This window comes from Trichogramma pretiosum, unplaced genomic scaffold, assembly GCF_000599845.2.
Source record: "Trichogramma pretiosum strain Unisexual culture from Peru unplaced genomic scaffold, Tpre_2.0 scaffold136, whole genome shotgun sequence".
Classification (NCBI taxonomy): Eukaryota; Metazoa; Arthropoda; class Insecta; order Hymenoptera; family Trichogrammatidae; genus Trichogramma; species Trichogramma pretiosum.
In genome coordinates, this window is record NW_019640816.1 from 1 (window position 1) to 8,809 (window position 8,809).

Below are 8,809 nucleotides of genomic sequence, written 5' to 3' on the forward strand. Positions count from 1 at the left end.
CTCGACAGGTTATGTTTTGATACAATATATATCTCACCTCCTGTGTGAGCTTCATTGTTCATTATATCAGAGTTAGCATTAAATTGATCAACATCATTCGTTCCTATAGCCGCAACATGTAAAGGCGTCCTTGGAGGAGTATGTCTCGACTCAGAACTCGAAGAACGTGAACGTCTGAGGCGGCTATTCTCGCTACTCTCGTCTTCTTCTCGGATACGATCTTGTCGATGCTCACCTTCTCCACGCCTAGAACGAAAACTTACGCTTCGAGAACGAGTGCGATAGCGTGTTCTACGAGAACTTGATCTCCGTGAACTCCGATGACGACTACGACGATGTCTATCGTAGCTTCTACTGCGCCTATCGTAATAATCATAACGGCTGTCGCGACTGCGACGTCCGCGATGGCTGATACTTCTTGAACTCGCCCGGCTCGAACTCCTATAAGTGCGACTCCTACTCCTTGATCTGCTTCGCACACGACCCTCACGGTGCCTCATTATGATATAAATTTAATGAAAAATTTTCTCGAACTTAGGAAAAATTTATGTCTCCTAACCAATGTGTTCTGTTCGACACGAAAAAACAATATGACGAATACAGGAGGAACAGTGAGAAGTAAGCTGTAAGGTGATCGTTTTTTGTCTCTGAATATTCGTGGTTCTGATCGTTCGAATTAACGATCTACATTAATTACTCAAGCAAGGAGTAAGTATAATATATGATGAAATGCGCCCTTTCGGTGCCACACTACACCTCTTACAGAGTCAACCATGCAAATAAGATGCTCAAGATTTATTGACAACACATTTGACTCTTAATAACTTCAACTCAACGACTATCCTATGTATATACTACTTACTAGTAACTACTTACACTGTAAACACGCACACACACATACACACACACACACTTACGTGCATATATATTAAATAAGATTGCGTATATAAACTATATATGTATATTTACAAAATAGAGCAAGACTCCGACGATTCCTACTGGTTAGTAAATTTTGACAATTACGAATGTAGGCTATTATGCTGATATTTCAGATAATATAAGTATATACGTGTATATATGTAAGGGCTATAGCAAAGTTAGTGTGATACGCCAAAAATTCAAACAAAGTATGTAATCTTACAGAGAAGATTAAAAAATGAAAATCCTAAAAATTTCTAGTCCACTAGGTCCAGCCTTTATGGATTGACAGAGACCCAATGTTGGATTTTCATTTTTCAAATTTCGTTATGCTTTTGTGGGGTGAATGTGAAAAAAAGGTTAAATCATGATTTTTTATGTGAAATTTGATGAAAAGTTCGACCGAAATCATGTTTGTTATGAAAAATCATGGTTTTAACCTCGAAACCCCTTAAATATGAAAATATAGCATTAGAGTTCAAAAATAAAAGTTCAAAAATAACTCCAGTTTAGCCCATGTATATGAAAGACAGAAAAATGATGTGAACTAGCAGCTATTATTAATGTACATTTGATGAATGTAAATGTGCGAATGAAAAATAATAATGTAAACAATAAAAAATTTCGTATGGGGTGAAATTTATTTTTATATTTTTATACAAAATAGGTTGTAAGTAAAAATCACAAGCTCCAAAGTCGATCGACAATTGGCGAATGTTTAAGAGGGCTTAAATGATGTATATTAAAAATACGAAGTCGATACAAGTTACAATAGTACATCGACCATGAATCATATGATATTTAATAAGTCTCTATTAGAAAGCAATTCTAGAATAAGAATATTTAGTTAGTAAAGCTTAAATCATCATTGATTAGGACTTTTAAATATAAAAACGATGTAAAAATTAATAAGAATTATGTACCAAACACACACGTATACGCATGCCCACATGTATTAATCAATCAAACGTAGATTTATACACACACTAAAACACACAGGCATTGATGGAGTTACAAAATAAAACTTCGGTTTATCATTAAACTGAATTTTTCATTCATTGTCGAACCCACCTTTCCACATTCCAAGCGATTGAATAAATTTTTGAACACAGTCGAATAAATATTAAAAAATATGTTTTGGACCATTACGTTTCTCAAATATCCGTTATTACTTATGGATCAGGGCATTTTTTTACGATAAATCATAAAAACTAATCCTATTGATATCTTTATGTATACGCATATTCGATGCACATAATTTTATTTCGATATAAAAAGCTGGCGAGAGCAGTATTATATTTCAACAATTTTTTTGGACTTTTGTGGCAGATTAATTTGAGTACAACGAGGAGAAGCTGAGTTGAGTATAAAATACGGTCGTAAAGATGTCAGGGATAAAGTGCTATAGGCTTTGAGTAAGAAAATAATTGTTTCTGAAAAATAACTAGTTACCTCGCTGAATATCAAAGCCACGCGCTCAGATGCAGTCCACACGCAGAAACTCACGCCATCAGACATGAAGACCTTCCCACTTCTCGCCGCCAAGCGTATACGTATGCGCGCTCGATATGTACCACTGCTTCCTCGAGTGAGCATCTAAAAATACCGATTGTTTGAATGTGATCGGCGGTTGATGTAGGCAGGTAGACCCTACCCTCGTAGCGGTTATTGCATAAAATAATATGTTGTCTAAGGCGCTTTAATATAAGAGTCGCCGGCCGAGTGTAAACAAATACGACCGAACGCCAAGTCGCGTGTAGCTTTCCAAGCGAGCAACGGCCATTGAGCGCCTTATATTCTGCGCTCGAGAGCTAAGTCGATTCTAATCTTGAGCGCGCGACGTAGCTGTGCTAGCGGAATATGCTGGAACATAGCCAGTGTTAAATCGCATTGCTAAATGTCAATGTTGCTGCGAGTCTGTCCTTGACTTTAAATCGCGAAATTTTCCTTGGCTACGTAATGTGCTACAGCTAGACTACAGCCAGGAGAAAAAAAAGTTCTAATCGACGTCTACCTTTTTATTTATCGAACGCGTCGAGTTTGACATTGGTAGTTCATTGAACTTGGATTTTTCCCCTTTCGGGCCACAAGCATAGACTGTCTTGCGTTATACATTATTAACTCTATGCACGTATAGCAATGTTCGCGCGGGAATCGGATATTTCTGCATTTTATAACTTGCGTGCCGAGGCTGTGAAATTCGAAGCTCATATCCTACACTTTTCTCTTTCTCTCTTTCTCTCTCTCCTGTACCCTCCACGTGTGCACGCATGCGGTGAGTGGAAATTTTTTTTTATTATCGAGCGTGAGTAGAAAACTCGCAGAGCAAGAGAAAAATGAATAACGCCGTAAATATAGCGTCCGTAGTAGCAACAGTCAGAATCAGAATGTATATAGATATCAAGGGAAAACAACTTTGTGCGCGAGATTTCGAAATTTATTGATGATTTATCGACGCAGCGTGTCTCGATTTTTTTCTTCGTTGCGTCGCCACGGGGCTAGGGGATTTTTTACGTGACTCTATGCAACGGCCCGAGACGAGATGCGCCTGCACCTCTCTATGCGGGGCTAAAGAAAAAAGCCACGCACAATTTCAATTTTCACGAATCGGACTGCAGCAACCAGAATCACGAGCTCATTTTCTCGTCGAATTGCTAAAAAAAGCCCATTGGATTTTTTTCTCATCAAGTCGGTCGCACAACTATATGGTTTATCCTAGAGAATTGTTACGTGAGCCTGCGCCAGGATGAGTAAGCGGATAGTCGCAATTAGATTCAATTGGATTATTATACGAATCGACGAGCGGCAGCAGAGCCACCGACAGCTGCGAATGTCGCGATTCTATTTCTATCGCGGATCGAAAGTATACCGTACGTTACGTGCTGTAGCACGTGCATATCCCGAACGGACGTGTGTAATGACACGAAGGCAGTCATCGAGGGCCGTCGTTATTTAAATCGAGCATTTTTGCCATACTGACCAACAACATTTTTACTATCTCGAAATATTATTGTCGATGCACACGCGGCCTCCGCGTTCTGACTGGCTAATAGAGCTTCCGTGCTTGTTCACATGGACCCTTATACAAAAATGCCATCGAGCTTCATCGTCACTTTTCTCTAAACTAATGTTGCTTTTCTTCATTAAATCGTTTCGTTTTTATAGTTTGCTCAGATGAGTTTTAATTTCATTATTATAGGTTAGTTTGAATAATTAAATCAATGTATTACTTCTATCTGAAGCTTGAGAGGAAGATCAAAGTTGGTGTGAAATAAAAGTTTTCACCAGATAACCAGAATACTCCAAATTTCTACTTGAGTTATTCAAGACTGTGCACCCTTTTTTCTTTTTGAATTATCATTGACACATATTACGTTCTTGATCAATATTTATTGACTATGTATAATAACAACAGTTGGTAATGGAGGAGATAGAATGTGAAATTCAATAGAAAAATTATCATGTAGTATTTAAATAAGTTACGGTAGGAAACAATCACCCATTGGACGAAATAAGTACAATTAATAATGGGTCATCTGGTATATTCACTTTTTTGAAAATGAGCAATTATTTCATATAAATTCGTAATTTATAGATATTATAATTGTCACAGAAATTAGCCGTGTGTGTTTACAAACTTTTGAGCAAGCCACAGTTACAATCACGAACTGCCAACGTGTGTCATCATGAGCCCTCAGAAAGATTACAATCAGACATTTCGAAGCAGCAAACGAATCAATTTTTCGTTCAACGAGACAAATCGAGGTAAATCCAAAAAAAAAATCAGCACATCGTCGACCTTTGTGGATTCCCGTGAAGAGGCGGTTCCAAGCAAAGAGCAAGCTTTGATTTTGCACTGTGTCGACGGCCTGTCATTTACCGATTACGTCACTGCCATAGGAGAGATGGTGGCACCTGCAAACGTTTTATTTTCCTCGCGAATCTCGAACAATCGGGTCTGCGTGTACCTGAGCAAGCCCGAACTGGTGGATGAAATTGTCGATAACCAAAAGTGTATTAGTATAGGCAAATCGATGGTTCCCATAGAAGCACTGGTCAAGAGAAAGCAACCAATTTTGATATCCAATGTAGCTCCTACAATTCCAAATTACGTCCTGGAAGCCTTGTTGGATAAACTCGGAACAAAGATTTGCGCTCCCATAAGCATCCTGCGAGCTCCCGTCGTCAATAAGGAATATTCGCACGTGCTGAGCTCCACGCGGAAGACTTACATCGATCGGAGGGATGCTAAAAAATTGCCTAGAAGTGTCAAGTTAGAATACGAGAATACGATTTACTACATCTACCCTAGCACCGTCGGTTTGGATGAAAGTTCTGTTGAGCAGACCGATCGTCTGTACAACATAGAATCTACCATAAATAACAATAATAACCATTTCGTATCCTACCACGACCAAAGAAACGAATCGAAAATAATAAGCGGTTCCATCGGAATGAAAAACGATGATACTTCGAGTCTGAGAGGTGGAGCGAAAAAATTTCTATCCGCTGGATTTTGTTCGTGTCTGTGAGCTTTTTTTTTGGTCTCTAACTCTGATTTTCCACTAGTTTTCATGTGCGAGTTATTAAGTTTTTGTTTACTTTTTTGTTGATTGTATGTTAATCTTGATCAATAAAGTTTTTTTTTTTGAAAAATTATACCGAGGAAAAATGAAATCTCTTTTTATGTGTTGACGATTTGTCTATTTGATCTGAAAAAAGTATAGATGCGGGTGAGCTCTCGGTGTCGATCCGAAATAAGCCGATGTTGACGAAGGGGAAGAATGGAAAGAGGTCACCATCGCTTAAATACATACTCACACATGCGGTTACATACACGCATACATATCTGTATTCATCGTCCTTTCATAGCCGCAAAGTTATCAGGGTCAAATTAGTTTATCGGCGTTTGCGATTATACCGCACTATACATGATGTTGAAGAGAAAAGTATGCAGAGAAAAATGTAGCTCGTTCGAACGCTTGCGAGCTTTATAAGTACAAGCCAAGACGAAGTGTTCAAAGAGGCTAAAGTAGCGGTAAACGAAGTTTATATCCTCCCACAAGTGGCAAAAAATACTCTACGTTCTTTTCCACTGTCAAGCTTTTGCTATTACATTTCGCATCAATTTTTCTTATCAATAATTTATTTGAACGATGGATCATAATTACGAGAGAAAATTTGCTCGGAAAATAATTTTCACTTAGACCTAAGTAAGTTAAGTATCGTACCGCAAGGCAACGACGAAATTATTATTTCCTTTTAGATAAAATCGAAGGAATTGAAAAGTATGCAACTTGTAATAGAGATATAATTTTTTTCCACTGGCTCGTTTAATCCATAAAACGTATTTCAACGAGCAGCTAACCTTCCTAGCGGCATCTCTATATATTGTACATGTGAAAATGTAATTATATCAAGCGACAAATCGTTCGTCAAAGGCATATAAACAAAATTAATGAAATCGTTAAATGGCCTTATATATTCGGCTGTGCTTCCCAGCCAGCCGAGGAAATTCCAAACGAACGCGAAGGGTATTATTTACAACCACACTGCGAGCCTAGATAAATCATTCGAAATACATCATTTTTTTGCGGAGCCGCGGCCTGGCATTTATTAGGGGCACTAGGGGTTTCTCTCCTGGGCGAGCTCGGTAAGAGCCGTAGCGATTCGCAAATTGCGCGTCACGCGTATTACACAAAAAAAAAATTACGAGGGTAAAATATTACACGCGCGCAGGGCAGGTGGAATTGCCGAGTAAAAGAGATTTTTTCTCGACGTCGCAAAGCTCGTCAGTTGCTCGCTCTCAACGCTTGAGCTCTATCAATCGTGCGTCTAAGCTAGAGCTTGCGATATCGAACCAGTATCAAACTATTAAAAATAGGCCAATTACATGGCCACGAGACAAGTTTTACGCATCAGTAATTATGCTGTGCCGCTTATACTGCACCAACGTTGTGTATAACGAGCCATGATATAAGCTGTCACAAGAAAGCCATCGTGAAACGAGGCGCGCAATATGTGAGCTGTTATAATGGCTTAGGTGAGAGAGATAGAGAGAGAGAGAGTAATATTATCGTATCTTAGATGGCTCGGTTCAGCGCAGCAAAGAACATTAGAGTAAGACGTTAATGCTACGTGGTTCTCAAATTAACGTTTTACGACGTTTTACGAAGAAGCCAGTATAACATTGATCATCGGTGGTATGAAAATGATCCTGGGAGAAAGCAGCTCAACACAAACCACTACTGAGCGAAATGTCTATTCTCTCGTTTTGATTTTACGAATTGATGAAAGCCTGGAAACACTGTGTGATATTGATAGCTGACGCGCTAACTGATATTTTGACTGAAAATCGTACGCTCGTTGCGCGTTGTTTTTCTATTCAGGCTCGCGAATACGCGCAGGCACGAACTACTGCAGCTCTTTACCCATGCGCCATAACGCGAGCTTTAACGAGCAAATTTTTTTTTACAACCCGATCATAAAAACTCATTTATGCCACAACAAAAACGACGACGATGAAGATGATGACGTTGGTACAGTGGATGTGCCGCTGCCTCGCTTACTGCTGTGATCGTGCCAAAGTTCTTAACCTATATAGATGCATCATACATGTTTAACATTACTCATTTATGAAATTTTTAGTAGTATAAGCAAGAAAAGTAAGAAAAATCGTTTGCAGGATGGAAAGTAACTAGAGAATTCAGAACCGATAAAACAAGCAGAAAAGCTTTCGTCGGTCAACGGAATCGCTTACCCGAGCTTACGAGCAAATCGTTTAATGTAAGCAATTATTAATAATACAACTACTGGCTGAAGATATTGCTGTAGAATTTTGAATTTTCAGCAGCCGAATGCGTAATTTTATCAAGTATCTTGTCGAGTTATTCGACCGAACATTTCTGCGCTGGTTGCGTTCGCCACACGAAATTGCTACTGTGCATGACCATCATCTATACAAAAAAGATCGAGAAAGGACAAATTGTCGCAAAGAATAAGAGCTGAATGGATAACTGTGCTGTATCCGACAGAAATGTCCATGTATCTATATTTCCGAGACGATTAAATTAAGAAGAAGCTTTTTTATTTTATTTTTATGCTCGAAATGTAACTTTTGCCTCGTCTACACTTTTTCTTGATTTATTCGAAGCGAAAGCTTGCAAATAAATGCACTGCAAGTTGATTGGCCCTTGAGCCGGGACATTTTTTCTTTTGTTCGGTTCGATCGAATGGCCACGAGCAAAGTCAAAAAACAGCGAGGTAAAGAAATGTGAAAAAAACTCGAAAAGTCTCTTTCTCTTTCTCTGTCGTTTTGCTCAAGTTGAGCGTGGCGAATTTTCGGTGCAGAACTTGGGTACGACATTGTCGGGGAACAGGCGCCAACGACAGTCGTGCAAGCCACGAATCATAAATATACACGCGTACTGCTGCTCACACATACATTTGGCCTGGCTACACATGTACACGGGCCAAGAGAGTCGCAGAGACTAGCGGCACGGTGGTGTACGCTGCACTGGCTGCAGACTGTACGTACGGCGCAGGAAAACTTAACTTCCAAAAGTACGGAAACAAAGTTACGGTTCGGCGCTCGGCAAGTGCATATATCCTCATCACCACAACTCGCATTTCGAAAAGTAAAAAAGAGCTAACGGCTGCACTGTGTGCTGCTGCACATACAATACACCGTACACGTGGAGCGCGCCTAGTATCGCGAGCTTGCAGGCGCAGCCGATGTCAACGCGATGCGCTGCTGCTGCTGCTGCTGCTCGTGTGAAACTGCGACTTACGCACCTTGTCCCTTCCACTATACCCAAGCTACTATATACAATACATACGGTCGAGTCTCTGCTAAATAGGCCCAACAAGTTATTTTGGTAAATTTTCAGAA

General features: G+C 39.5%; 1 protein-coding gene across 1 annotated transcript; it reads left to right on the plus strand.

Moving 5' to 3' along the window:
- The first annotated feature begins 4,442 nt into the window (after positions 1-4,442).
- On the plus strand, positions 4,443-5,579 carry LOC106660564. Its single transcript, XM_014383585.2, has 2 exons — positions 4,443-4,457; positions 4,539-5,579. The coding sequence occupies exon 2, from the start codon at positions 4,605-4,607 to the stop codon at positions 5,448-5,450; it is 846 nt and encodes a 281-aa protein (XP_014239071.1). The 5' UTR covers positions 4,443-4,457; positions 4,539-4,604; the 3' UTR covers positions 5,451-5,579.
- Positions 5,580-8,809: the final 3,230 nt, after the last annotated feature.

Coding starts and splice junctions, on each gene's coding strand:
- LOC106660564 (XM_014383585.2), top strand. CDS start 4,605: ATGAGCCCTCAGAAAGATTACAATCAGACATTTCGAAGCAGCAAACGA.